At 63.1% G+C, this 27,320-nt stretch overlaps 1 protein-coding gene across 1 annotated transcript; it reads right to left on the minus strand.

The window, feature by feature from the left end:
* Positions 1-4,727: 4,727 nt before the first annotated feature.
* FOXK2 (forkhead box K2) lies at positions 4,728-25,583 on the minus strand. The gene is made up of 9 exons (XM_058676108.1): positions 25,020-25,583; positions 15,996-16,190; positions 11,165-11,312; positions 10,424-10,570; positions 7,779-7,972; positions 7,305-7,480; positions 6,645-6,920; positions 6,312-6,521; positions 4,728-5,219 (listed from the first exon to the last, which is right to left on the minus strand). Exons 1-9 carry the CDS (start codon positions 25,424-25,426, stop codon positions 5,035-5,037), a joined length of 1,938 nt encoding a protein of 645 aa, XP_058532091.1. The 5' UTR covers positions 25,427-25,583; the 3' UTR covers positions 4,728-5,034.
* Positions 25,584-27,320: the final 1,737 nt, after the last annotated feature.

Raw genomic sequence — 27,320 nt, forward strand, 5'->3', positions numbered from 1 at the left:
GAGCGGGCAGGAGGAGCAGGTGGTGGGTCTGGGCACACAGGCCAGTTGGGGTGGTGCTGTGGGCTCGCTGAGCAGAGCCCAGTGGGAGGCGCCTTCCTGTCTGTGTCCTGACAAGTTTGCAGTTTCCACTTCTGTGGACTCTTGTAGCAGTGTCTCAGCCTGGACCGGCACCTGACAGGTGGACGTGAGGGGGCCCAGGCATGCAGAGAGCGTGGGAGGAGTCCTTTTCCTGGCTGGCTGTGTGCTTCTGGTGGCCAGCATCCTGGCCTGCAGCTCCAGGCCCTGCCTCTCTGCTTTGGCCACCATTTTCCCCCCAGGATTGCTGAGCGTGTCCTGCGTGTCATCCGAGAGGCTCCAAACAGGTCTGTGGAGGGTTCAGGGCCTCGCCACCGCCTCGGCTGGGGCCTGTGCTGGCTGCTGCTGCTTCAGCATGAACAGTGTCTGCGCAACACACTGGTGCCGTGGACCGGGATGGCTGGCAGCATCACCACTCTGGCCACCTCCTTGGGGTGTGCCCAGCCGCAGCATGCTTATCGTCCAGGTAGGTCTCAGTTGGGGTCTCCTGCCTGACCCCCGCTGGGAGCTCTGGCTTCCCTTCCCAGAGGTCCTGTCTGTGGCTGAGCTGCCCCGGCCCACCTGCACCCTCCTCAGCCCCAGGGCCCTGCTCCCGGCCCTGGCTCCCTGCACTGTGCAGCCAGAGCTGCCCCGGCCCACCTGCACCCTCCTCAGCCCCAGGGCCCTGCTCCCGGCCCTGGCTCCCTGCACTGTGCAGCCAGAGCATCTCCTTTTCCTCCGCACACCAAGTCTAGCCCTAACCCCTAACGCTAACCCCTAACCCTACTTCACCCCGCCTCTTTCTGTAAGAAGCTTGTGACTACAACATGTGGAACCGTGTGCCCGAGTTTTCAGTGGGTTGAAAAATAGTTACGTTCAGAAAACGCTCCCCGAGAAAGAGTAATGGAGAGGAAAAGACAGACTGCTTTAAGAGCCCAGACTTCAACAGCTCTTAAACAGCTCAGTTTTCCAAAGAATTTTGGGCAGGCAGGCACCCACTGGTTCTCGGGGGGGGAGGGAGGCTGAGGCAGGAGCAGTAGCTGCCCAACACGCTCAGCACCGGGACACACGCAGCTGTTGAGCCGTGGGATGTTCATCTGTCAGCTCTGCCTGCTGGAGGTGCCAGCTGAGCACCGGACACCAAACCTCACTCCGTGCTCGGGCTCCGGTCGCGCGTTTCTATAGGGTTGGTAGCTGGATGTGATGGTGTTTTTGTTTTAAAGGTTTATTCGAGATGGAGGGAGAGCTATCCAGTTGCTGGTTCGCTGCTGCTGTGCCTGCAGCAGCCTGGAGCTGCAGAGGGACCGCAGCGGGGTGCGGGACCGCCCCCAGGTGGCAGCCAGTGTGTAACAACTGCCACAAATCAGAGGATGGACTTCCATCTGGGTTGCTTTGCCTTTCAAATAAAATGAACTTTTAAAAAATATTCTTACTGGAAAGAAATTTACAGAGAGGAGAGATCTTGCTTGTCTGCTGGTTCACTCTGCAAGTGGCACAACAGCCAGAGCTGAGCTGATCAGGAGCCTCTTCTGGGTCTCCCACGCGGGTGCAGGGTCCCAAGGCCTTGGCCGTCCTCCACTGCTTTCCCAGGCCACAGGCAGGGAGCTGGATGGGAAGCGGGGCAGCCGGGACTTGAACCAGCGCCCACATGGGATCTGGCAGTTGACGGGGTGGGGTGTCAGCTGAGCCGCTGTTCTGGCTCCACGGATGAGCCTTGAAGCCCGCTGACCTCGGATGGCCAAGCCTGAAGCAGCGCTCACCTTGGCGGTTTTCAGTCTCCAGTGGAGAAATGGCTTTCTCGGGTCAGCCTGCGCGCTCAGCCCCGGGCACGGCTTCCCGGCCTCCCATCGCGTCGGGTTAGATGGCAGATCCCGGGCTGTTTCAGCGCCCTGCGTCCACGGGCTCGTGGCTGATGGCAACAGGACCGCCACCAAGTTTAGCCTTCGCACGCGACCGTGAGCTTTCTTAGCGTTTTTCCTTGTAAATTAACTTATCTGGAGTGACAGAAAGGCAGGGAGTTGGATTAGAATTTCAGGGAGGGTATGCAGCAGCCATTGCCCTGACAGGAAGCATTTCGTGGAAAGAAGCCGTGAGCAGGGGCTAGTTCAGACCAGCTCCTGACACTGCCCGCCAGTGCTGCAGAGGCCACCTCCTCCAGGGAGCGTGGTCCCAGCGTGGCTCCCTCAGGTCTCAGCTGAATGTCCTGTGCTTGTCGCGGCGACCGTGTGGACTCTGCTGGTTCACCTGAAGGTGCTCCTGGCTGCCCGTGGCAGGGGCGTGGCCGGGAGAGGTGCCCACGCAGACTTGGGAAGGTCCAACCACGCGGTCTGAAGCCCGTTTGTGGTGCTGGTGTTGCTACAGGAGGTGCACTTGGTTTTGTGTCTCGTGTTTCAGCCTAGGGATTTTGTGGGTTTGGACATTTTTAAAACTGCCTGCTGTCCAACATCCAGCATGTAGCTGGTCAGTGGGATTGTGCAAGGCAGACTTGGGCAGTGAGTTCATGGCCAGCGCCGGGCCAGCGGGCAGATGACGCGTCCTCCGAGAGCCTCTTGGGCAGCGGCAAGGCCCGTGTCGTGCTGTGGGACCCCGTGCTGCCCGGGAGCAGGGCCCAGGCCACACAGTGCATCGGCAGTGGGAGCTCATTGCTGGCTGGCAGGGTCACACCCCCTTCTCTGGCCAGGGTATGGTTCACTGATTTTTTTTTTCCAACTTTGATTGCTTGCTTTGGATTTAGTTCGTTTCCTAGTGGAATGTGGAAACAGATATTCGACCTCTTCCATGAGCCTTTAGTGCCGAGACGCCACGGGAGTTCTGCCAGCCCCCTTTTTCAGTCCATTGCCAAGCTCCCGAGACTGAACCAGCTGCTGACTTTGAAATGTGTAACTTCTGGGCCTGGTGCGGTGGCCTAGCGGCTAAAGTCCTCGCCTTGAATGTGCGCCAGTTCTAATCCCGGCAGCTCCACTTCCCATCCAGCTCCCTGCTTGTGGCCTGAGAAGGCAGTGGAGGACGGCCCAAGGCCTTGGGACCCTGCACTGCGTGGGAGACTTGGAGGAAGTTCCTGGCTCCTGGCTTCGGATCAGTGCAGCACTGGCTGTTGTGGTCACCTGGGGAGTGAATCATCGGACGGAAGATCTTCCTCTCTGTGTATCTGACTTTGCAATAAAAATAAATCTTTAAAAAAAGTGTAATTTCCAAACAAGCATGTTTACTGGTCACAAGTTTTATTTTCAGAGAACTATGCGGAAGGTGGAAAATGTATTTATTTTGCAACTGAAACTCTGACCCCAAAGATTCTCACAAAAATATATTACAAGTGGAAACAGCGTGCATGATAACCGGGAGCCGAGCTCCAGGCACACTCGCTGCGGGGACGTTGGCGTCCGTCGGACCGGCAGCTTCACAGCGACGACTGCGAGCCAGCCAGGACCTCTCCCAATGTTGGGTGAGCTGTGCTTTCCCAAAGCTGCAGCTCAGCTCAGGTTCGACAGTGTTGCCTTTACGACCACTGCGACATCACGTTGGTCTAAGCAGGGTCTCCTCAGGGAATGAACAGTCTCATCTGTTCCTGGGACCAGTTTGGCATCAAAGACGCTGGGATCCCATGTGGGTGCCGCCTCTGGCCCAGGTGCCCGGCTTCCCACCCAGCTCCCTGCCTGTGGTCTGGGAAAGCAGCAGAGCATGGCCCAAGGCCAGGGGACCCTGCACCACGCACGAGAGCCCGAGGAAGCCATTTGAGGCAGCGGCTGGAGGTCTCGGAGCACAGGCCCTCGCTGGGACGGACGCCTCGTCCCTCTTGGCGCCTCAGAGGGACGCCTGGCACGTTGTCAAAGTCGCCAAGACGACAGTGATGCTGTGCACTGTTAAAACTAGGAAAAAGTACAGTATGAAATGTCAGAACCCCACTGGCCCTGCGCTCTGGGCCAGAGCAGCAGCTGGCGGAAGCACTGCGGCCGGCCATGGCAAGGCTCAAGTGCCCCCGGGAGACTCCAGTCCAGGGCAGGGGCTTCCCCGAGATGGGAAGGAAGTGGGGTGCTCCCCCCACCCCGCGGATTCATTCCGCAGTCTGCTCAGTGGATCCCTGTGAGCCCGAGGCTGGGCAGGAGCTGGGCAGGTCTTGAACCTGGATCCCAGAGGTGCCCCGAGCCCCTCACGTGCCTAGCGCTGCCTGGGTCAGTCTCCCTGCTCGCGACGCCGCAGCCCTGTGGACCCGACATGCACCCGAGAGCGAGACACGTCACCTCACTCCCGGCTGAGCAGAAATTGGGCTCGTGTGCAGTGTTTCAGGGTTTTAATATGCATCGTGTGCAGTAACATCGTGACAGCGCCACACTGGGTGGACACACAATACTTAGAACAGATCGGTCATATTTGGTCTTTATGTAAATAATAAATGCTTAAAAATTGCCTAAATATACCATTCTGAGCTGTTTCATTCCACCAGGAAAATACAGGTTTTTTTTTTCCTCTCTTAAAAAAAAAATTTAAATACCAAAATAACTACATTTCAATAAATAACGTTATGGTGATGACATTTAAAAGCTCCCACTAAGGCTAAAGCCCCCGTTCGCTGCTCGGCCCCCTCGGCCTCCCCTCGCCCACACCCACCCTCCGGGGCGCAGCTGCCCTGCTCCCCGCCAGGAGGCCACCTGCCTGGCCCGCGGCTGCGTCCCCTCCCACAGGACACAGAATCGTTCCAACGGCAGGAAGCAAACAACAGGAGAAAACAAAACGACGCTGCCTGTGTGCGTGGAGTCCACGCGAGGCTTCCAGGAGAGATGGAGTGACGTGAAATGTCAGAGCCCGCGGCGGGAGCGCTGCGTCTCGCCGGCCGCGGGCTGCAGGTGCAGCAAGGCCCCCGGCTGTGTGTTCAGTGCTGCGGGGGAGCCCAGGGCCCTTCCCGCTGAGGAGATGCGCTTGCGCGCCGGGGAGAGCCGCGTCCCCGTTTGGCACCAGAGTTGACGTGTGGGAGGAGTGCTGCGCTCACTGGCCCCCTGCAGGGGGGGCGTCCACGCTCAGGGCCACCACGAGGCCCCCCGCCCCGTCCTCCGTCTTGAGCCGCTTCAGCTCGGGCTGCTCTGCCTGGTCGCCGTTTGGCCGCTTGGTGGGCAGGGACGCGGAGGCCGAGGCGTGGGTGGCCAGCATGTGCAATGGGCTCGCCGCCGCCGCTGGAAGGAGCGAGGGACAGCGTCAGCGCCCGCGGGCACAGGAGCCCACAGCGGCCCCTCGACCTCCTGACCCGGCCCGGAGTCCCACAGCCAGTGACAAGGTGAGAGCCGCCCCGGGCACCTGCGCACTCGCACAGGGGGGCAGTAGCCAGGGCTGTGGGGACCCGGCCCGAGGCAGGCTGTGTGCTGGGAGCAGAAGGAACGCAGTGGCCCCAGGGGCCTGGACTGGGGCCGTGTGAGCAGTCACGGGCGCCACCCATGTGTAGCCAAGTGTGAACAAGTCCCGGCTGCTCTGCATCCTAGTCGACTCCCTGCCTGTGGCCCAGGTCCGTGAGAGCCTGAACCCACGGGGGAGACCCGGAAGAGGCTCCTGGCTTTGCCTGAACTAGCGGTTGGGAGGCTGATTTCCGTCTCTTAATTCTGCAGGGCCCAGCAGGGCGAGGCGCCGGGAGGACAGCTGGCCAGCCGGGGCCACCCCAGGGACCCCAGGCAGCTCTGCAGAGCTCTGGCCAGCCCCGAGAGGCACTCAGCTCAGAGCTGCCCCTCGTCCCCCTGCGCCGAGTCCCCCTGCTGGGCACGGCCCACCCGTGTGCTGACCAGGAAAGTCACCTTTGTGGGCCCCGGGAAGACGTGTCCGCTTGCTGAATGACAGATGTACCAAAAGGAACCCACAGCCGCGGCCAGCTGCACTGGGACCTGCGAGCGAGGGCAGCGGGCAGGAGGCCCGAGACAGGCATCTGCCAGCCAGACGTGTCCTTGAGTGGGCAGGACGCTGCCAGCTGCCTCACTGGGACGTTCTCAGCCTCTGTGATGGGCACCCGGGAGGAGCCGGGGGTGCCACCCAGCTCCAGCTCCTGGCTGCAGCACCCCACGGCTGGCTGCAGCTGGGGTGGGGAGAGCTCACGCTCACTTGCTCACGGGAAGCGGGGTCCCGGTGTGAGTCCCCGCAGAGCAGGGGTGATCAGGCGATGGCCAGCCGAGCCCTCGAGAACGGACTAGAGCTGGGGTGCATGTCCCCTGCTCACATAGGACCCTAACTCAGGCCGAGCCCAGCCTGGCAGAGTGACGCAGGAAACGAGGAAGCCCACTCACCATTGTTCATCTGGCCATGGAGCGCCGTGGGGACGGGCACCATGTGGGTCCCGTTCTGCGTGACAGTCTTTACGGGCAGCTGGTGTTGTCCGAGAGGGGCCTGCTGGACGATGGTGACCGTCTGGACAGGGGTGGCCTGCGGCGTTGGGAGGATCCGGCCGGCAGAGCCCAGCGCGGCGTGACTCATGGCCGGGAGAGGCTCCACCTTGACTGTAATGCAAGCACGAGGGACACAGAAATGGCGCCAGCCGCGGGACCCACGCTCTGACAGCCCCCCGAGTCCAGGACGACGCCGTGGGGTGGGCTGCCGGCAGCCGACAGGGCCCAGCCTACCTTTCACTTCCCGGTGGTCTCCGTTCTCCTGTGGCTCTGCCTTCGGGGAGGCCAGCACGGCCGTCTGCGGGACCACGGCCTGCCCGGGGGCCAGCGCGGCCACGCTGGTGACAGCCACCGCGGGGAGCTGGTGTACCACGTGCACCGTCTGCACCACGGGCGGCTGGGCCGAGGAGCTGGTCCCCGGGGCGGCCACGGCGTAGGTGACCGGCTTCACTGCTGGGGGCAGCTGCCGCTGCACGGCGATCAGAACCGGCTGGCTGGACAGAGGGGAGCCTGGGGAGGGGTGGGAGCAAGACTGAGCCTGCCTGCGGCCCCTCGGACGGCACCTGCTCCACGCGCGGCACCCAGGGGCCCCAGGACGCAGGCAGGCGAGAGGCGCACAAGGCACGGCTGCGCCCACTGGGCTCCTGGTTGGGGACGCGACCCAGGAACCACACGTGGCTGCTGCCCGCCCGGGACTGCCAGTCAGTGGGCGGTGGTCTCCGGCACATGGCGCCAGTTCCAAGGAAGAACCGCCATGGCTAACCCACGCTGACCCAGGCGAGCCAAGTGCACATCCACTCGCCAGTGGGTATTTCTATTGCAGGGTCAGGGTCAGGCCCCCGGCTCCTGGGCTGTGCCCACCTGGCGTGTCACTTCCTCGCTGCGTGGTCTCACCTGGCGCGCTCTGGGCGAACCGTGCCTCCTGGATGACGGCGAGCTTGGGCTGGGCGGCGCTGGGCTCGGGCTCCAGGGGGGCTGGCGAGCCCTCCCGGGACAGGCTCTCGGGGGTCTGGGCGCCGCTCGAGTGAGCAGACAGCACTCCTGTGTGGTTGGGGGAGGCTGGGGCGCTCCTGGTCACCAGGAAGACACCACTGGTTAGGGGGCCTTGCCCCAAGCACACGCTGCTCCCCAACTCTGCTAGCGCACCTCGTCCCCCCGTCCGTGCACGTGGGCAGCCATCAGGCAGGCCAACACCTCGGAGCCAGCCCACCTGTGTCCTGCGGCCGGACGCTGCTGCACGGGACAGAGCAGTCAGGGGCCGAGACAGAACCCACCCGGTGCCGGGAAGCTTCCGGAAGCACAAGCCGCCGGTGTCACTCAGGTGAGCAGCCGGCCGGGGGGTGGGGGGCGCCGCGCCCCACTCCTTACCTGGAGGAAAGCGGCCCCAGAGGGGTCCGGAAGCAAGGCACGCCGCGCGGCCGCCGCTTGCGGAAGGCCTGCTCGGTCAGCTTGCTCTCGGAGGCGGGGTCGATCCGCCAGAAGGAGCCCTTGCCCGGCTCCTCCTGGGACCGCGGCACTTTGATGAAGTAGCGATTCAGGGAGAGGTTGTGGCGGATCGAGTTCTACGGAACAGGAAGCAGCAGAATGTGCAGTCTCCCTGAGCAGCACGCGCCCTACAGCCCAGCGCCCGGCAGCGCGCACTGCTGGACAGGCCCGGGACTCAGCCCCGGGGACGGGTCTGGGGGAGCGGAGAGCATTGTCGTGGTTAGGACCCTGGCCTGGGGCCCAACGCCGTCACCTAGTGGCTAAATCCTCCCATATGCGCGCCAGTTCTAATCCCGGAGGCCCCGCTTCCCATCCAGCTCCCTGCCTGTGGCCTGGGAAAGCAGTCCAGGACGGCCCAAAGCCTTGGGACCCTGCACCCACGTGGGAGACCCAGAAGGGGATCTGGGCTCCTGGCTCACTTCCCTCCTGGAAGAGGCTTCGCATTGGCTCAGCTCCGGCCGTTGCAGTTGCCTGGGGAGTGAACCAGCAGAGGGAAGATCTTCCTCTCTGTCTTTCCTTTTCTCTGTATATCTGACATTCCAACTAAAAAATAAAATAAATCTTTAAGAAAATAAACAGGTCCTCGCCTGTCTGAATACTCGGCGGGGCTCCCCACGTGCCAGCCCCGTCCTCACCCTAAGCACGGTTCATGTCTTCATTCCAGTTTTAGTACACGTGCTGCCCGAGCGAGCCCACCCTCATGGGGTCAAAACTGGGGCACCCCCAAGGCACTCCTGGACTCCTGTCGCACTGCCCGAACTCCTCCACCGTCAGGGTTCCGCACCGGCCCCACAGACACGTCCCACCGGGCGACGCCACACTGCAGCCAGCGCCAAACGGCCTCTGACCGTGGCAGCAGGGACCCCGGACACCGCGGGCAAGTCTAGTTACACGTCTGTCTCCTGTGACTCCAACAGGCCAGTCTGCAAACAGCTGACTCAAACCCACACGGCTAAGCACTCTGGGACAGGACAGTCTACTGCGGGAGCAGCGGGGCGCTGCCGGGAGCCCCCAAACCCTGCGAGGCGTTCACCCCGATGCCAGCCAGCAGGGGTTCCTGCAGCTCAGAGCAGCTAGGGACCAGGGCCTCAGCCCTGTCCCGCCACCCTACTTGTACCACATGACAAAGGCAGTCAGCGAGTTATCCTCTCCTCACAGCCCTGCACCAGCCAGCAGGCTCTGACCCCTCCCCTCACAGCCCTGCACCAGCCAGAGGGCTCTGACCCCTCTCCTCATAGCCCTGCACCAACCAGCGGGCTCTGACCCCTCCCCTCACAGCCCTGCACCAGCCAGCGGGCTCTGACCCCTCCCCTCACAGCCCTGCACCAGCCAGCGGGCTCTGACCCCTCCCCTCACAGCCCTGCACCAGCCAGTGGGCTCTGACCCCTCTCCTCAGTGCTCCTCGGGCACTGAGGGCTGAATTGTGACTTGCAAGGCAACATGAAGACAAGACATCACGCTTCAGGCGCACACTGGGCCCGGTGGGTTAAGTTTCCCCCTGGTGGCACTAGCTTGCCCCGGGGAGCGGGTTCGAGGCCTGAGTGCTGCATGTCCAGCCCAGCTCCCTGTGAATGTACCTGGAGAGCAGTGCGGACAGCTTGGCCTGCAGGCTCTGCTCCCTGTGGTCCCCTGGGGAGCTCCCTGCTTCAGCCAGGGCCCACCCCAAACTGGGAGGCAGAGCAGCAGAGGGGAGGGCTGGAGAGGGAGAAGCAGCTAGGCCACCTGGGGAGTGAGTCAGAGGACGGAGAGTCAGGCTCTCTCTCACACCCTCACTTGTCCAATAGGGAAGGGGCGCAGGGCAGCCAGGGGAACAGCCCAGTGAGACACACACCTGGTCAGCGAGTGGGTGTGCTCCGCAGAGGCCTGGGCCCGCTCAGGGGCCTGGCCCCGCAGTGCTGGGACTCAGTCTGCCATGCCAGGTGGCAGCTCAGCCTTGGTGCTGCGGCGTCTGCCCTGGCTGAGGCCCCTTGGATGGGACGCCTCCGTCTGGGAGACGGCCAGTCCCTTTGGGACTCGTGGGGCAGCCGTGCTGGTAACGGCTCCGCTGTCAGGTGCCTCTACCCTGCCAGGGGTGCCTCATTTATCCCAGGGAAGCCTGTGGAGCAATGGCTCAGAACAACGTGCCCGCCCTGCCCTGCAGCAGCCCAAGTAGTTCCCAGCAAACGCACGCAGCGCCTCAGGCGGCCCACACTCGCACGGCCCCAGCACGGCCTCCTCCACACATCCTGTCTGCCCATCCCGGGCTCTCTGGGGAGCCAGCCTGTGCCCAGGGTGATGGAGCCGGCAGCCGAGCTGGGTCTCTGGGCTGCCTGGGGACGGGGCTCCAGGTCAGGACACATGGGGTCTGCGTGACACACGCAGCTCTCCTCTGGGATGCACTTGCTGACCACGGGACCCCAGGCTGTATCCATCTGAGCTCTGCCCCTCCACTCGGCCAAGCCTGCACTGCCTCCCCTCCCGGAGACCCCAGGGCAAGGGGCTGCCCGCCATGGCGCCCCACAGGAGGCCCACCACGCCTCCAGGCTCACCTGCCAGCCCTTGTCCGCGGTCCTGTAGTACGGGTAGTTCTTGGTGATGTGCGTGTAGATCCCATTCAGGGTGAGCTGCTTGTCAGGGGCCAGGGTGATGGCCTGGACGATGAGCTGTGCATACGAGTACGGGGGCTTCGAGTCGTCCTGCAGCGACAAGAGGCGGCGGGCTGTCACACGCTCCTGGCCGTGCAGCACTGGGGGCCCGAGGCGAGCCACAGAAGCTGGGTGGCCTCAGCACGAGGAACCCACGGCGAGGCCTGGGCAGCGGGCGCTGCCACTCCGCAGGCCTGTCCACCCAGCCCCGAGTCCATCAGTCGTGACGGCTCAGACCCCTCAAGGGCTGAGTGGAGGCAGAAGCCCCCTCGCGTGGGTGCCCCTGGAAGGATAGCCCTTGCTGAGGGCAGACGAGGGGCAGTGGGAGCCGGGGCGCCACAGGCTCGCGCAGGCAGAGGCGTGAGGCGAAGCCTTTGTCACCGCACATTCCCTGGTAACTGAAAATGGATTTACTTTAAAATTACCCAACGAATAAAAGCTCTGAGGTATAGCAGTAATAATAATAATAATAAGCTTTGTGGTCCATCAATCAAACACCCAGGGGCAGGGCTGGGTCATGTTTCAGAAGCTTCCACGTGGCCCTCAGCCTCCACGTCTGAGCAGGCCTGTCCTGCCTGTTGTGGGGACACACAGGCCCCGTGGCCGTGGGCACGCAGACGCCCCGCGAGGCCGAGCGGTGTTTACCTTGGGGCTGTCCCCACCAGAAGCTTCCTTCTCGTTCTCCGGCTGCGAGCTGTCGGCCATCAGACTGAGGTCAGAGGGCATCACACGGCCCATTTTGTACCCTGAAGACCCTGCTCCCCGGGGGCTGGATGGGCAGGAGTTGGCAGCACTGTGGAGAGAAGGGTGCCCGGTCAGTCTTGGCCCTCTCCCCAGGCCACCGCGTGGGCCGGTGCTGGTGGCACGCAGACGATCACCGAGTGGGATGGAAATCTTTCTGTAATTCCGTCTTTCAAGTAAAAAGAAATCTTTTGAGACAAGGGAACCCCCTGCCTGCTGCTGGCCGGGACCGCGTCTGCCGGGTCAGGATCTAGGATTGATGGACACACTAGCCTCCCCATGGCCACAGAGTGACACCGGGGCTGGGCCGTGGCTGCGCAAGCTAATCAGCCAGCACCACATGGGCGCCAGTTCTAATCCCAGTGGCCCCGCTTCCCATCCAGCTCCCTGTTCGTGACCTGGGAAAGCAGTCGAGGACAGCCTACAGCCTTGGGACCCTGCACCTGCATGGGAGACTAGGAGGAGACCTAGAGGAGGCTTCTGGCTCCGGGTCGGCTCAGCTCCGGCTGCTGCGGCTATTTGGGGAGTGAACCAGCGGACGCAAGATCTTTCTCTGCGTCTCTCCTTCTCTGTAAAATGTATCTTTCCAATAAAATTAATGCACAAAAATATCATCATCAAAGCATCTAATAACAGTGAGCTGAGGAAACAGTAGAACTGAGGGGGCCTTAACACTGCAGCACGCAGGAGGTGCTCGGCACTCACGGCCATGCACCCCACACACTGAGTCCCTGGACTCGATACCTCATCGGCTGGTTCACTCCCCACATGAGCACAGTGGCTGGGAGGGACTGGCCAAAGCCAGGAGCCTGGAGCTCGACCCAGACTCCATGTGGGCGCAGGTGGGCGCAGGTGGGCGCAGGGGCCCGAGCACCTGGCCTGCCCTCTGCTGCTTTCCCTGGTGTGTCAGCGGGAGGCTGGATCGGAGGAGGAACAGCCAGGACAGGTGGTGGCTTAGTCTTACGCGCCACAAGGTCTGATTCTTCCAGGACAGGACATAGGCCCCAGGCCAGTGCTAACCTGAGGAGTGCTGAATGGTGGCTTGGAAAGGCCAGTGGGCCACCTGCCTGTGCCCCTCCCAGGCCTGTGTCCCGGGAGGGCAAAGCCCAGTGAAGGGTGCACAGGGAATCAGACGGCCTGAGCCAGCCAGCACCACCCCAGCTGGGCAGCCTCCAGACTGCAGCCCGCCTTCATGGGACTCCAGCAGCAGGGCGGCAGCAGTTAGCCCATTTAATCAATTACAGAGAAAGCTGCGTCTGGGGGTGGGGCTGGGGGCGGGGGGCTCGTGGGGGAGCCAAGCAGGCGCAGCAGGGGCTGGAGTGGCAGACTGTTGTGGGCTAAGGAGTTTATCAGCACTCATTGAGCAGGGTAGGAACAGGAACTGGGCTTGTGGCTAAAAACACCTAGACTAATTGGACTCATCTGTACCCAATATCCTGCTAATGAGGATGTGGGGGGAGGAGTATATAAGGAGAGGTGAAGGCGCAATAAAGCGAGACTTCACAGACTTCCACCATCACTGGTCTCCTGTCGGTGCTTCGTCCCCAGACCCTCCCCGTGTCCACGTTACCGGCTCCCCTGGCCCTGGCCCTGTCCACGTTACCGGCTCTGCTGGCCCTCTCCATGTCCACGTTACCGGCTCCCCTGGCCCTGGCCACGTTACCGGCTCCCCTGGCCCTGGCCCTGTCCATGTTACCGGCTCTGCTGGCCCTGGCCCTGTCCACGTTACCGGCTCCCCTGGCCCTGGCCCTGTCCACGTTACCGGCTCCCCTGGCCCTGTCCACGTTACCGGCTCCGCTGGCTTTGGCCCTGTCCATGTTACCGGCTCCCCTGGCCCTCTCCGTGTCCACGTTACCGGCCCCACTGGCCGGAGCAGCAGACCACCGGCCTGAGGCTGGGGCCCTGGGCAGTGCTTCATGGGTTTGGCCAGGCGCAGTACGCCCAGGAGGTCAGGACACCAAGGAAGGCCTCTAGCACTCAGGGACCTAAGCCCAAGGCGTGCATCCTGGTGCCACACCGGCCCTCTGGGCAGGGGAGAGGACCACGTCCACGGAGGGGGATCCGGCCTGCTCAGAAGGACAGAAAACGGCCAGCAACCTCCCAGACAATGGGACAACACAGGGGACAGCCTGGGCTCCGGCTACATGTCCTGGGCTCAGGGGTGCGGCCGTTAGCCGAAACAGGGCAATTTCCAACGGCAGACAGGCAGGAGGTCAAACTACCCCTCCAGAGCCTCCGGGGGTTCCCACGGAGCAGGCGGCACGCTGAGACCACCCACCGGGGCCCGGCAGGTTGGCGTGGCCCCGTTCTCAAGCTCGTGGTAGGGGCGGCCTCTCCTTCCCAGCCCCCCTGCGTCCACCACTGCCTGACCCCTCGCAGGGCACCTGGAGCTCCTGCACCCCCACCCCGTGCTCTGCTCGGGAAGCCAGTGGCAGGCCGAGGCACAGTCTGCTCCCCAAACGCCCACAACACCAAGGCTGGACCAGCGGCCCACAACTCCCTCCAGGTCAAGGTGGTGCCAGGAAAACTCCTGGACCATGAACACAACCTTCCCAGGCTGGGCAGCAGAGAGCGGAGCAGACACAGAGGGACCAGCAAGCAGGCGGCCCGAGCACAAGGCAGCATGGCCGTCCCCACGGCCCTCCCGTCCCTCTGCCCACTGCCCCTCCACCAGCCACCAACCTGCACCCGGCCCCTCTGGGTCCTCAGGTTATGGGAATCCTACAGTCCTGGTCTGTTTTGTCTCATACAGGGCTCGTCCTTAGAAACACCCCAGTGCAAGGACCACAGCACTCTGCCCTCTGGGCCTGAGCAGCACCGGGTGTGAGTACCAAGCACTCTGTCCTCTGGGCCTGAGCAGCACCGGGTGTGAGTACCAAGCACACTCTGTCCTCTGGGCCTGAGCAGCACCGGGTGTGAGTACCGAGCACTCTGTCCTCTGGGCCTGAGCAGCACCGGGTGTGAGTACCGAGCACTCTGTCCTCTGGGCCCGAGCAGCACCGGGTGTGAGTACCGAGCACTCTGTCCTCTGGGCCCGAGCAGCACCGGGTGTGAGTACCAAGCACACTCTCCTCTGGGCCCCAGCAGCACCAGGTGTGAGCACTAAGCACTCTGTCCTCTGGGCCCGAGCAGCACCAGGTGTGAGTACCAAGCACACTCTGTCCTCTGGGCCCGAGCAGCACCAGGTGTGAGTACCAAGCACACACTGTCCTCTGGACCCGAGCAGCACCGGGTATGAGTACCGAGCAGCACCAGGTATGAGTACCAAGCACACTCTCCTCTGGGCCCGAGCAGCACCAGGTGTGAGTACCAAGCACTCTGTCCTCTGGGCCCGAGCAGCACTGGGTGTGAGCACCAAGCACACTCTGTCCTCTGGGCCTGAGCAGCACCAGGTGTGAGTACCAAGCACACTCTCCTCTGGGCCCGAGCAGCACCGGGTGTGAGTACCAAGCACACTCTCCTCTGGGCCCGAGCAGCAGCGGGTGTGAGCACCGAGCACTCTGTCCTCTGGGCCCGAGCAGCACCAGGTGTGAGTACCGAGCACACTCTGTCCTCTGGGCCCGAGCAGCACAGGGTGTGAGTACCGAGCACACTCTGTCCTCTGGGCCCGAGCAGCACCAGGTGTGAGCACTAAGCACTCTGTCCTCTGGGCCCGAGCAGCACTGGGTGTGAGTACCGAGCACTCTGTCCTCTGGGCCCGAGCAGCACCGGGTGTGAGTACCGAGCACTCTGTCCTCTGGGCCCGAGCAGCAGCGGGTGTGAGTACCGAGCACTCTGTCCTCTGGGCCCGAGCAGCACCGGGTGTTAAGTACCGCTCTGTCCTCCCCTGTGACTTGGGGGTGGGGCAAGAAGGAGAGATGGAACGAGGAAGGGAAAGGTGAGGAGGGAGACAGGCCATGAGGCGGATGGGGACGGGGTGCCCCCTGGCTCCCCAAGGGGCCTCAGGGCAGCAGGCCAGGGCTCTGGGCACCATGGCATGGGACGTGGGTGTTCCACTGCAAACATCCGCCCCTTTCCCCATATTTCTTCATCAAGTTTTTTTTCTGTAGTTATTAAATTCTTGTAACAGTCTGAATATTATCCTCTTATCAGATGCAAACTCGAACTGTGGCCTAGGCCTGGGTGCCAGACCCCCAGCTCCCGCAGGTACCACCCTGGACATTCCCGGAGCTCACAGGATGGGATGCAGCCTTTGCCCAGACAGTGCCGTGCCCAGTGGCAAGGGCAGCCACTCGGAGGAGGACATGCCAATTCTGCAATGGCGGCTGTCAGGGCCCACCCCGACGGCGGAGTTCCTGGGGGCCTCAGCCTCCTAACACTGCCAGGGCCCCACCCACGAGCACCGCAACAGGCTCGTGTCCTGTGCCCGCCTCCATCCCAGGGTCTACTGCCGAGGCTGGCGTGTGAGACACACGTGAGCGACACAACCGAGTGCGCTGCCCAGAGCACACCGGCAGACATGTGTGCCCGCCCGAGGCCAGCACCTCGCAGAGCCCTCCATTCTGCCTAAGACAGGACAGCTCAGGTCCTGTCAACTTCCTCAGGCCACCCAGCAGCACCCTCAGCCACCCTCAGCTTCCTGCGGCCTCCTCCAGGACCCTGGGGACGACGCAGCTGGCCGTCCAGCACAGGCTTTCAGAACGTGCGGAACCCACGAAGCACACTGCAGGCCCTGTGACAAAGCCTCAGGCCTTCCCAGAATCCTCTCCCGCCCACCGCCTGATGGTGGTGGTACCTGATGGTCCCCGTGGGCGACGGCAGGGGGCTGATGAGGTGGGCCATGGTGTCTGGAATGTTGATGGTCAGGGGCGAGATGTGCGGCTGCACGGGCTTCACCGGCGACTCGGGGGCCTCCTGCTTCTCCCTCCTCTCGCTGGACAGGGCAGTGAACGTAATCTTGATGTTTGTGCTCGGAAACCTGAACGTGCACCTGCAAGACATGGCATGGTCAGCCTGTGGTGCCCGGCCGGCCCCTCGCCCGCTCCCCCGGGCCGGCCCCTCGCCCGCTCCCCCAGCCGGCCCCTCGCCCGCTCCCCCGGGCCGGCCCCTCGCCCGCTCCCCCGGCCGGCCCCTCGCCCGCTCCCCCGGGCCGGCCCCTGCACCCACTCCCCACTCGCTGAGCTGCCTGAGCAGCAGAACTGCTCATGCAAGGCCTCATGACTCTAAAGCAAAAACCAAAGCTACCATCAGCCTTTCCCTGCCTGGAAAAGACTCGGCTACGCCCCAAACGCGCTGCTCCCCTCCAGGTGAGCCTGGACAGGGGACCGGGGAGCCCCTCTTCTGCTCCCCTCCAGGACAGCTCTGGGGACAGTCTCCCCAACCCCCGGGAGCACCTGCTCCGGCCCGCTTCTTCACACGATGCAATGGGCGTGCATGTCTCATCCCACCTCAGAGTCGACCCGGGGGTCCTGTGAGGCAGCCCCCCACAGGCACTTCGGCGAGGTCACTCATGACCAGGAAGCTGGGGAAGGGCCTCCTTAGGTCCAGTGAGCCACCGCAGCGGCCATGGCCGGCCCGCACGCGACAGCTGTCCTGACGCGGGACACACCGGGCTGGAGAAACTCCCTCAAGCAAGCTCCTCTGGTACCAGAAACCAGCCAAGGGCCGGGCGCCAAAGACTGACAGAGGCGCCCTGATCCTGTGGGCGCCAAGGGCTGACGGAGGTGCCCTGATCCTGCGGGTGCCAAGGGCTGATGGAGGCGCCTCAACTGCCTCAAACTGCCCGAGTTCAAGTCCCAGGCCCTTCCTGCCGGTACACAAGATCCCACCAGGGAGCACCCACCTGGTATGTAGCCCTTAGACCTGGGAGACTGGGGATGCTGGAGCCTGACCAGCCCAGGGCTGTGGACATTTGGGAGATAAGCCTGTGTATTGACAAGCACAGAAGGAGCCAGGAAGGGTCCCGTGACCCGGCCCCCACCGACGCATACCTGCCCCATGGACCCGGCTCCCACCGGCCCCTACCGACGCACACCTGCCCCGTGGACCCGGCTCCCACCGACGCACACCTGCCCCGTGGACCCAGCCCCCACCGGCGCACACCTGCCCTGTGGAAGCTGTGTGAGCAACACCACCGCTGCCTGCGAGGCCTCAGTGTTTGAAAGAGAACAGATTCTTCTTTATAAACTATTTGAGATGCAGCGAGCCAGCCTGAGCCCCACCTGCTGCTTCACTCCCTAAACGGCCCCGAGAGCCGGAAGAGCAGGCACGCTGGAGCCTCTGCCTCCCGGGTGGACCCGGCAGGACAGCACTGATCAGTCCCGGGCTCCCTGGAAGGCAAGATTCTAAGAAGTTCTTTACTTTTATTCACTCCCCAAAAGCCGACAACAGTCAGGCCTGGGCTGGGCCCTGCACCCAGGTCTGCACCACCCGCACCTTCCAGGAGACCAGGCATGTGCCTCTGGGGGCCTCACACAGATGTCGACAGGAGCAGTGACAGCCCAGCCAGGCCAAGACGCCATGCCCACAGCAGCGGGCCCGGGGGGCACCTGCAGACCCCAGTAAACAGCAGCGAGGGCTCACGCCCTGGGCCCCAGCCCAGTGCTCAGAGCCTCTGCCAGGGCCCACAGTGGGGTCCCCAGACAGACGGCAGAGGACGGAGCCACAGCTCTGAGCTCAGGAGGGCTTAGGAATGAGGGAGAGAGGCTGCCATGAGTGGATTCTCACAGGGACACTGACACCCCGGAATCCTAATGATTTGGGGCCACCCAGGAAGCTCTCCAGGAGGAAAAGCAGACCAAGCAGTCGACAGTGCAAGAACCTGGCTTCCTGCACCCACGGGGAGACCCGGAAGGATCCCAGACTCCTGGAGGTGATCCTGTGGACAGAGGGGTGCTTTTAGTTCCTGTCACCCTGTGTGACAGCCAGCTCTGACCGCTAACTCCAGCTTCCTGCAGCTCATACAGGCCCAAGGAGGAGGCAGGGGACCCGCCATCACACACACCCGCCACACCACACACAGCACACCCCACAGACATCAGACACCCCTCCACACACCTAGCCCTAACCCAGACATCACAGACACCTCAACACACACACCACACCCCACACACACACCTAGCCTAACTCCACAATTACCTACACAACCCAACACACACCACAAACACATATATGAAACACATTCAACTGGCTAACTCTACCCCTCCAAGCTCTGGCATCCCACATGGGTACTAGTTCCTGCCCAGCTGTTCCGCTTCCCATCCAGCTCCCTGCTTGTGACCTGGGAAAGCAGTCGAGGACGGCCCAAAGCCTTGGGACCCTGTACCCGCGTGGGAGACCTGGAAGAAGCTCCTGGCTCCTGGCTCCTGGCTTCGGATTGGCGCAGCTCTGAAGCAAACAAGTTTCTATCTTCTCTCTGTAAATCTTTATTTTCGTTAGAAATAAAAATAAATATTAAGGGTCTGGCACAGTAGCCTAGTAGCTAAAGTCGTCTCCTTGCATGCACTAGGATTCCATATAGGCACTGGTTCTAACCCCAGTGGCCCCAATCCCATCCAGCTCCGTCTGTGGCCTGGGCGGCGGGCAGCCCAGGGCCTTGGGACAATGCGCCCGCATGGGAGACCCGGAAGAGGCTCCTTGCTTAATGGCCACTTGGGGAGTGAACCAGTGGACAGAAGATCTCCCTCTGTCTCTCCTCTCTGTACAGCTTTCTAATAAAAATAAAATAAATAAGTACATACTTAGGGGAAAAAAAAAAGCCTGCGCAGGCGTCAGTGGCTAGCCGGACTCAGCCAGCCCACAGGCCTGAGTGCGTAGGCCGCCCCAAGGAGGGCCAGAAGCCCCCCTGTGCTGTCCCTGCTCCCACGGCACAGGAATCCAGCAGCCCCAACGCTCACCCAATTTGTAGTATCTATTCTGTTTGAAAGTCAAAGAGAAGACAGCTCCTCCAGCTACTTGTCTGCTCCAAGCACCCCAAAAAGTCAGGAGGCAGGAGCTAATTCCAGGAGCAGCTCACTGACGGGCAGGAGGGAGGGAGTCGGGGTGCAGCAGCCAGCTCAGCGCAGCCCCTGTGGGGTGTCCAGAGCCAGAGGACCCCTCCACATCAGTTCCTGCCCCGGCCGGGTCCAGTAGCCGAGCCCAGAGACCCCCACTCCAGCTGACCCAGGAGACCACACCCAACTGAACCCCGAGGAAGACAAAGCACCATTAGCAGAAGTCAGCGGAGCACACGGCCCGGGGCGCCAGGCGCTCACTGTGGGCCCTGCAGTGGGGTGCTGAGGGGCACACAGCCCGGGGCGCCGGGCCCTGCAGTGGGGTGCTGAGAGGCACATGGCCGGGGTGCCAGGCCCTCACTGCGGGCCCTGCAGCAGGGTGCCAAGGGGCACACGACCCAGGGCACCGGGCCCTGCAGTGCGGTGCTGAGAGGCACACGGCCCGGGGCGCCAGGCCCTGTAGCAGGTGCCAAGGGGCACATAGTCTGGGGTGCCGGGCCCTGCAGCAGGTGCCGAGGGGCACACAGCCCGGGGCGCTGGGCCAGGGAAGACCTTGGGCTCCTGGACTACCAGCAGCAGGCACACCCACCGTGTGCAGGGCTCCTGCCCCCACGCCCCCAAAGCCTGATGGGGCAGGCTCCAGCCACGTGTGCAGGAGACACTCCCAGCTCCCAGTGTCGCGCACCAACCCAGCCAAGACACTGCAGGACCCAGCCATGGCTCAGTGACTTGCCGTAATGGGATCCCAGTGGCACTGGTTCGTGTCTGGCTGCTTCCTGCTTGTGGAGGAAGGGGGGACGGCCCAGGGCCTCGGGCCTTCTGGTTGGGATCGGCTGAGCTCCGCCTGAGGCAGCCACTTGGGGAGTGAACGTACAGGGAAGACCTGCTCTCGCTCTCCTCTCTATAAGTCTGATCTGCTTTTTCAGTAAAAATAAATACACCTTAAAAAAACAACTACGGGGGCCCGGTGGCGTGGCCTAGCGGCTAAAGTCCTCGCCTTGAAAGCCCCGGGATCCCATATGGGCGCCGGTTCTAATCCCGGCAGCTCCACTTCCCATCCAGCTCCCTGCTGGTGGCCTGGGAAAGCAGTCGAGGACAGCCCAAAGCTTTGGGACCCTGCACCCGCGTGGGAGACCCGGAAGAGGTTCCTGGTTCCCGGCTTCGGATCGGCGCGCATCGGCCCGTTGCGGCTCACTTGGGGAGTGAATCATCGGACGGAAGGTCTTCTTCTCTGTCTCTCCTACTCTGTATATCTGACTTTGTAATAAAACGAATAAATCTTTAAAAAAAAAAAAAAAAAAAAAACCAACTACGGGCCCGGCGGCGTGGCTTAGTGGCTAAAGTCCTCGCCTTGAAAGCCCCGGGATCCCATATGAGCGCCGGTTCTAATCCCGGTAGCTCCACTTCCCATCCAGCTCCCTGCTTGTGGCCTGGGAAAGCAGTCGAGGACGGCCCAAAGCCTTGGGTCCCTGCACCCTCGTGGGAGACCCGGAAGAGGTTCCTGGTTCCCGGCTTCGGATTGGCACAGCTCCAGCCCGTTGCGGCTCACTTGGGGAGTGAAACATCGGATGGAAGATCTTCCTCTCTGTCTCTCCTCCTCTCTGTATATCCGGCTTTCCAATAATAATAAAATCTTTAAAAAAAAAAAAAAACAAACTACGGCACAGCATGTGGGGAATGGCCCAGCAGGCAGGTCCCACTGCTCTTACATTTAAACAAACAAACAAACCAACACAATGAGACGTACCAAGCCCACCAGGTGCGCACACAGGCCTCGCGGGAGGGCCACTTGTGCCCTGGGGAGGGCAGTGGGCTCTGGGCTCCCGCGCCCAGGCTGCAGGCACCTGGGCAGTGACCTGCAGACAAAGCTCACTGTTCCATTCCTACGGCAAGTCTGCCTCTCCAATATACACAAATATTGAAACAACAGCAACAACCACAACCACCTTCTTTACCAAGTAAGAAAAGCTGCACGTCACCAGGCAGACCCCTATTCCGCCACGGCCACAGCCCCATCTTCTGGAACAGTCTGCCTAATTACACACAAAGTGACCGAGGCTCTCGGGTCTCCACGGGACCTGCAGGCAAGTGGGGGACACCCACGGGGGCCACGTCTGACCTGGAAACACTGGCCCAACAGCAGCGACGGGGCGGGAGCTGACAGGCACAGACCTGCCGAGGCCCCGGCCGGAGAGAAGGCTGCGGGAGCTGTGGGCAGCAGCCCTGCAGCCCCTCGTGGGCAGCCTTGCGGGCCACCCCGGAGGAGGCTGCGGGGAAGCGCGGGGGTGTGGCCCTCTGCTGGGGCTCCCGCGTCACTGAGGACGGCGGATGTGCAGAGATGCTCACGGAAAATCCACGGAGCGTCAGGCCACAGGGAAGTCTCGAGAGCTGGTTTCCTGTTTTCCTTACATGGAAGGCAGAGAGGGCCCGTCCACCTGCTGGCTCCTTCCGCAGGTGCCCACGCGGGAAGTGGAGCTGAGTGTGCAGGTCTCCTCGCGGGCAGCGGGCAGGAGCCGGCCCTCCTCGGCTGCAGAGTCCGGTCCCTCAGGCGGGTGCAGGCGCCCCGAGCCCGGCTCTGTGTTCCTCTTAGGAAAGGAACAACCAAGAAAAGCCTGCCGCCTTGAGTTCCCCAAGTCTGCAAACCAGCAATAAAAAGGTCTCCGTCTGCCAGTGCCTAGGGTGGCTTTTAAAGAGAAACACACCCGTGGCTGCAGGTCGCCCACCGGCGTGGAGTGCTCGTGTGGGCTGCAGACCCACCCTGCTGGCGCCCAGGGCACGTCAGTGCCCCACCAAGCTTGCCCAGGGTGTCAGGTCTGGGGGCAGTGTGGCACGGGGGGTATCCACAGTGAACAGGCACTGCTTCCAGGCCTGCTGCTTCTCTGCTGACCCAGCTCCCTGCTACTGTGCCTGGGCAGGCAGCTGAGGACCGTCCCAGGTCTTGGGCCCCTGCACCCACACAGGAGACCCTCTCAAGCCACTGATGCACCTGCGTCCCATGTGGGCGCTGGTTCAAGTCCGGGCTGCTCCACTTAGGATCCAGCTCCCTGCCTGTGGCCTGGGAAAGCAGCGGAGGAGGGTCCAAGGCCTTGGGCCTCTGCACCCACAGGGCAGGCCCAGAAAAAACGCTTGGCCTCTGATCGTCTCAGCTGTGGTCACTGTGGCCACCCAGGGAGTGAGCCAGAGGACAGCAGATTTGTCTGTTTCTCCCTATTTCTAACTCTTTCAAATAAACAAATTTCTTAAAAGCTTTTTTTATATATAAAGAATTATTTTTATTTTTATTGGAAAGATATACAGAGAGGAGGAGAGACAGAGAGGAAGATCTTCCGTCCGATGATTCACTCCCCAAGTGGCTGCTACAGCTGGAGCTGAGCTGATCCGAAGCCAGGAGCCAGGAGCTCTTCCAGGTCTCCCCGTGAGTGCAGGGTCCCAAGGCTTTGGGCCGTCCTCCACTGCTTTCCCAGGCCACAAGCAGGGAGCTGGATGGGAAGCGAGGCCGCCAGGATTAGAACTGGTGCCCATATGGGATCCTGGCGTGTTCAAGGCAAGGACTTTAATCTCTACACTATCGCGCCGAACCCAATATACTTTTTTTTTTAAATAAAAAAAACAAAAAAGAAAGAAAAACAGTTTTGGGCCTGGCGTGATTGCGTAGCAGCTAAGGCTCGGGCCATCTGGCAGCTGCTTCCTCTCGGTGCTTGGAGTCTGTACCTGGAACGCAAGGCCACTGGCCCCTCGCAGCAGCCCTCTCCGAGCCGGTCCGCATCTCCCCAGACTGCACTGCGGGGCTCCGGCGGCAGAACGGAAGGGCAGATCGTGGGGCCCAGGGACAGGGCCACCCTGCCCAAACACGGGAGAGCAGGTTGCTCTCAGGTACCTGGGACTAATCTATGATCTCACTAAGAAAAATGTATCAAGTGAAAAGTGGGAATAATGGTAGACTTGACTCCTTTCCCAAATGAGTTTCCAATCATGACAAGAAAACACACTTAAGCCGACCTTTCTCCTACAATGTTTCATTGACAAGCAAGACCCTCAGGGGATCCACCCCCACCATATCCCTCACAGGATCCACTGCTCCCTCAGGGGATCCACTCCCCATGGCACCTCAGAGGATCCACTCCCACACAGCACCCCTCAGGGGATCCACTCCCCACAGCACCCCTCAGGGGATCCACTCCCCACAGCACCCCTCAGGGGATCTACTCCCCACAGCACCCCTCAGGGGATCTACTCCCCACAGCACCCCTCAGGGGATAAACTCCCACACAGCACCCCTCAGGGGATCCACTCCCCACAGCACCCCTCAGGGGATCCACTGCCCCACTGCACCCCTCAGGGGATCCACTCCCCACTGTGCCCCTCAGGGGATCCACTCCCACACAGCACCCCTCAGGGGATCCACTCCCACACAGCACCCCTCAGGGGATCCACTCCCCACTGTACCCCTCAGGGGATCCACTCCCCACTGTACCCCTCAGGGGACCACTCCCCACGGCACCCCTCAGGGGATCCACTCCCCACTGCACCCCTCAGGGGATCCACTCCCCACTGTGCCCCTCAGGGGATCCACTCCCCACGGCACCCCTCAGAGGATCCACTCCCCTGCGGCACACCTCAAAGGATCCACTCCCTCACTGCGCCCTTAGAGGACCCACTGCACTCCCTCAGATGATCCACTCTCTCACAACACACCTCAGATAATCCACTCCCCCACGGCACCCTTAGAGGATCCATTCCCACACAGCACACCTGAGAGGATGCACTCTCCCATAGCACCCCTCAGGAGATCCACTCCCCACGGCACACACAGAGAGGACAGTGAATTTCTCTCTTCCAGGCTCAGGCAAGCTTCCTACCTATCGTGCCCACCCTCCAGCAGGCCCTTGCAGCCACAGATCTATTTCAGGGACACCTGTCCCTCCGTCCCCAAGGCTCTCAGGAGGACATCAGCACATCTTCATCTGTGGCTGGCCTGCAAAGGCACAGCCGCTGAAACGCTCATACACACCGCACCGCTGCGCACACCTGTCCCGCTCACCGCAGGAGAGGCCCTGGCACTTGGGGGACAGCGTCCAGCACCTGAGTCTCCACAGTCCGGGTCTGTCCTGGACTCTTCTGAGCCCGCAGGTGACAGCTGATGGCTCCTGTCACCCTGTGGGAAACAGGGCCCAGGTTCTGGCGTCAACAGGCACGTGCGATTTAGGAGTGAGTGGACAGGAGGCTCTGTGATATCCAAATCACACATTTAACACCCAACTCACTAGTTACAGAAAATAAGAAAGCCAAGACCAGGGTCTGCATCTTTGTCTCGCAGAGTCCCAAGGACCTTCCAACAGCCGTCCCTGTAAATGCGGACCCCAACACTAACTAGGAGACTGCAGAGTGGAAGACAGGGGCCCATCGCTCTTCGGCCGCCTCAGCCCTGGGACCCCGACAGCCGAGGCTGCAGAGGGATTCGGGGGGCGCGGTCCCCGCCGGGCCGGGGCGCTCGCGCATGCGCGCAGACCCCCGGGCGCTCTGCCACAGCACTCCCCGCAGCTCCGGGGTGCGGACAAAGGGCGTGCGGGGCCGAGGACCCCAGCCCTGCGGCCCCCCGCGGGCCCTCGCCGGAACCGCCCCCACGCGCGAGTCGGCTGCCTGCTTCCAAACTTGAGCAGAGCGCACCAGGTCCCCCCGAAACGGGCGACCCGGGGGCCGCCGCGCTCCAAGTTTCCCATGCCGGGGCGGCGCAGGCTCGGCACGCTCGCCGCCCCGACACGCGTGAACAAAAGGAAGCCCCGGGCCCCGCGCCGCTGCACCTGCCGGGCCCCGCACCGGCCACTCACACGCGCGGCAGCTGCAGCGGCGGCGCCCCGCGCCTCTGGAACACGCCGTCCACGAACACGCCGTTCTTGCCGAGGCAGCGCAGGTAGAAGTCGCCGCCCGCGCCCGCGTCGGGCCTGGGCTGCGCGGGCGGCTCCGGGGCGGCCCCGCCATGGCCGCCGCCGCCCGGGGGCGTGAAGATCTCCAGGTGGCGCCGGGAGATGAAGCTCGAGTGGCCCATGCTCACGTCCACCGAGCCCTGCGACGAGTTGCGCCCGATGGTCACCGAGCGCTTCTTCATCAGGTACTCGAACTCGCGGCCCTCCAGGCGCGCCACGGCCCAGCCGCCCGGCGGGGACCCGCCGCCCCCGGCCCCGCCGCCCGCGGGTGGGGGGCCCGCGCCCGAGAGCGCCGCCGCGGCCGCCGCCATGGGCTGCGTGGGCCCGCCGGGCCGCTGCGCGCGGGCGCGGGAGGCGCGGGGCCGAGGCCCAGGCGCGGTGGCCGCCGCCGCGCTCCGAGCCGAAGAGGGGCCGCCCGAGGCCGCCGGCCGGCGAGAGAGCCGCGCGCGGGGCGGGAGCACGCGCGGCCGCGCTGCGGGCCCGCCCCGCGCCGACGGGCGGCCGCGCAGGCCAATGGGCGCGGCGCACGGCAGTGGGGCTACCGCGGCCGGCCTATGGCGAGCCACGCCGCGCCGAGCGTCCGGCGCGTCCGGCGGCGACGCCCCGACGCACGCCGGGCCGCGGCGGCGCCGAAAACCCGGGCCGGATGCCCGGCATCCGCGCGCGGGACCGGGCTTCCGCGGGGCGGGCGGCCCGGGGCGCGGAGGCGCGGCCCAAGGTCAGGGGCCGGGCGAAGCGCACAGGCCCGCGGGTGGAGCGCACAGCCCCGCGGGCTCCCACGGCTGGAGGGCACAGCCTCGCGGGCCCCCACGGCTGGAGCGCACAGCCCCGCGGGCCCCCACAGGTGGAGCGCACAGCCCCGCGGACCCCCACGGCTGGAGCGCACGGGCCCCCACGGGTGGAGGGCACGGGCCCCGCGGGCCCCCACGGGTGGAGGGCACAGCCCCGCGGGCCCCCACGGCTGGAGCGCACAGCCTCGCGGGCCCCCAGGGAGCGCACGGCCCCACGGCTGCAGCGCACCGGCCGCCTGCAAGCTGAGCTCGGGACATGCCGGCGGCTGCAGCGTCGCGCACGTCGGGCATGTATGGGGCGAACAGGTGAAAATCAGCAGGGCTTCGCCCCGAGCAGAGAGGTCGCGCCGCTGGCCGGTGACTCCCGCGCGGACCCCGTAGCGCCTCTAGCTTGGCTGGTCCGACGGGCCCGGCTGCTGGAGAGTCCACGCGCAGACCGTGCACTGACACACGAACGGCGACCCACGTGTGTGAGCTGCCCGTGGCAAGCGGACTCGGCGGCTGTTCGCCTGGGTGGTGTCCAGGTGCAGAGGGACGTGCTGAACTGGAGGCGGTGCCTGTGGGGGCCCTGAGCTGGACAGGGATGCCTGCGTCCCGCGAGAGAAAACCTCAGCTGGGAGTCTGGGGCCTGAGCCTGGTGCACCGGACTAGTCCTCCACCTGCAGTGTCGGGATCCCATGTGTCCAGGCGGCCCCGCTTCCCATCCAGCTCCCTGCTTGCGGCCTGGGAAATCGGAGGACGGACCAAGCCTTGGGACCCTGCATCCTCGTGGGAGACCCGGAAGAGGCTCCTGGCTTTGGGTCAGATCAACTTGGTTCCGCCTGTTGTAGCCATTTGGGGAGTCAGAGGATGCGGGATCTTTGTGTCTCCTCTCTGTAACCTGCCTTTGAAATGAAAATAAATAAATCTTTGAAAATAAATACTGGGCGGGCCGAGCGTGGTTCCTTGCCTTGAACTGGTCAGGATCCCATATGGGCACCAGTTAGTGTCCTGGTGGCTCTGCTTCCCATCCAGCTCCCTGCCTGGGAAAGCAGTCGAGGACGGCCCAAGGCCTTGGGACCCTAAACCTGCATGGGAGACCTGGAGGAGGCTAAGGGCTCCTGGCTTTGTATTCCCACAACTCCAGCTGCTGCGGCCACTTGGGGAACGAATCAATGGATGTAAGATCTTCCTCTGTCTCTCCTCTGTATATCTAACTTCCCAATAAAAATAAAATCTTTAATAAATAAATAAACTTTGGGCCCGGCATGGTAGCCTAGTGGCTAAAGTCCTCACCTTGCATGCACCGAGATCTCATATGGTCACTGGTTCATATCCCAGCTGCTCCACTTCCCATCCACTTCCCTACCTGTGGCCTGGGAAAGCAGTCGAGCAGCGCAAAGCCTTGGGACCCTGCACCCACGGAGGAGACCTG

This window comes from Ochotona princeps, chromosome 17 (genome assembly GCF_030435755.1).
Source record: "Ochotona princeps isolate mOchPri1 chromosome 17, mOchPri1.hap1, whole genome shotgun sequence".
Classification (NCBI taxonomy): Eukaryota; Metazoa; Chordata; class Mammalia; order Lagomorpha; family Ochotonidae; genus Ochotona; species Ochotona princeps.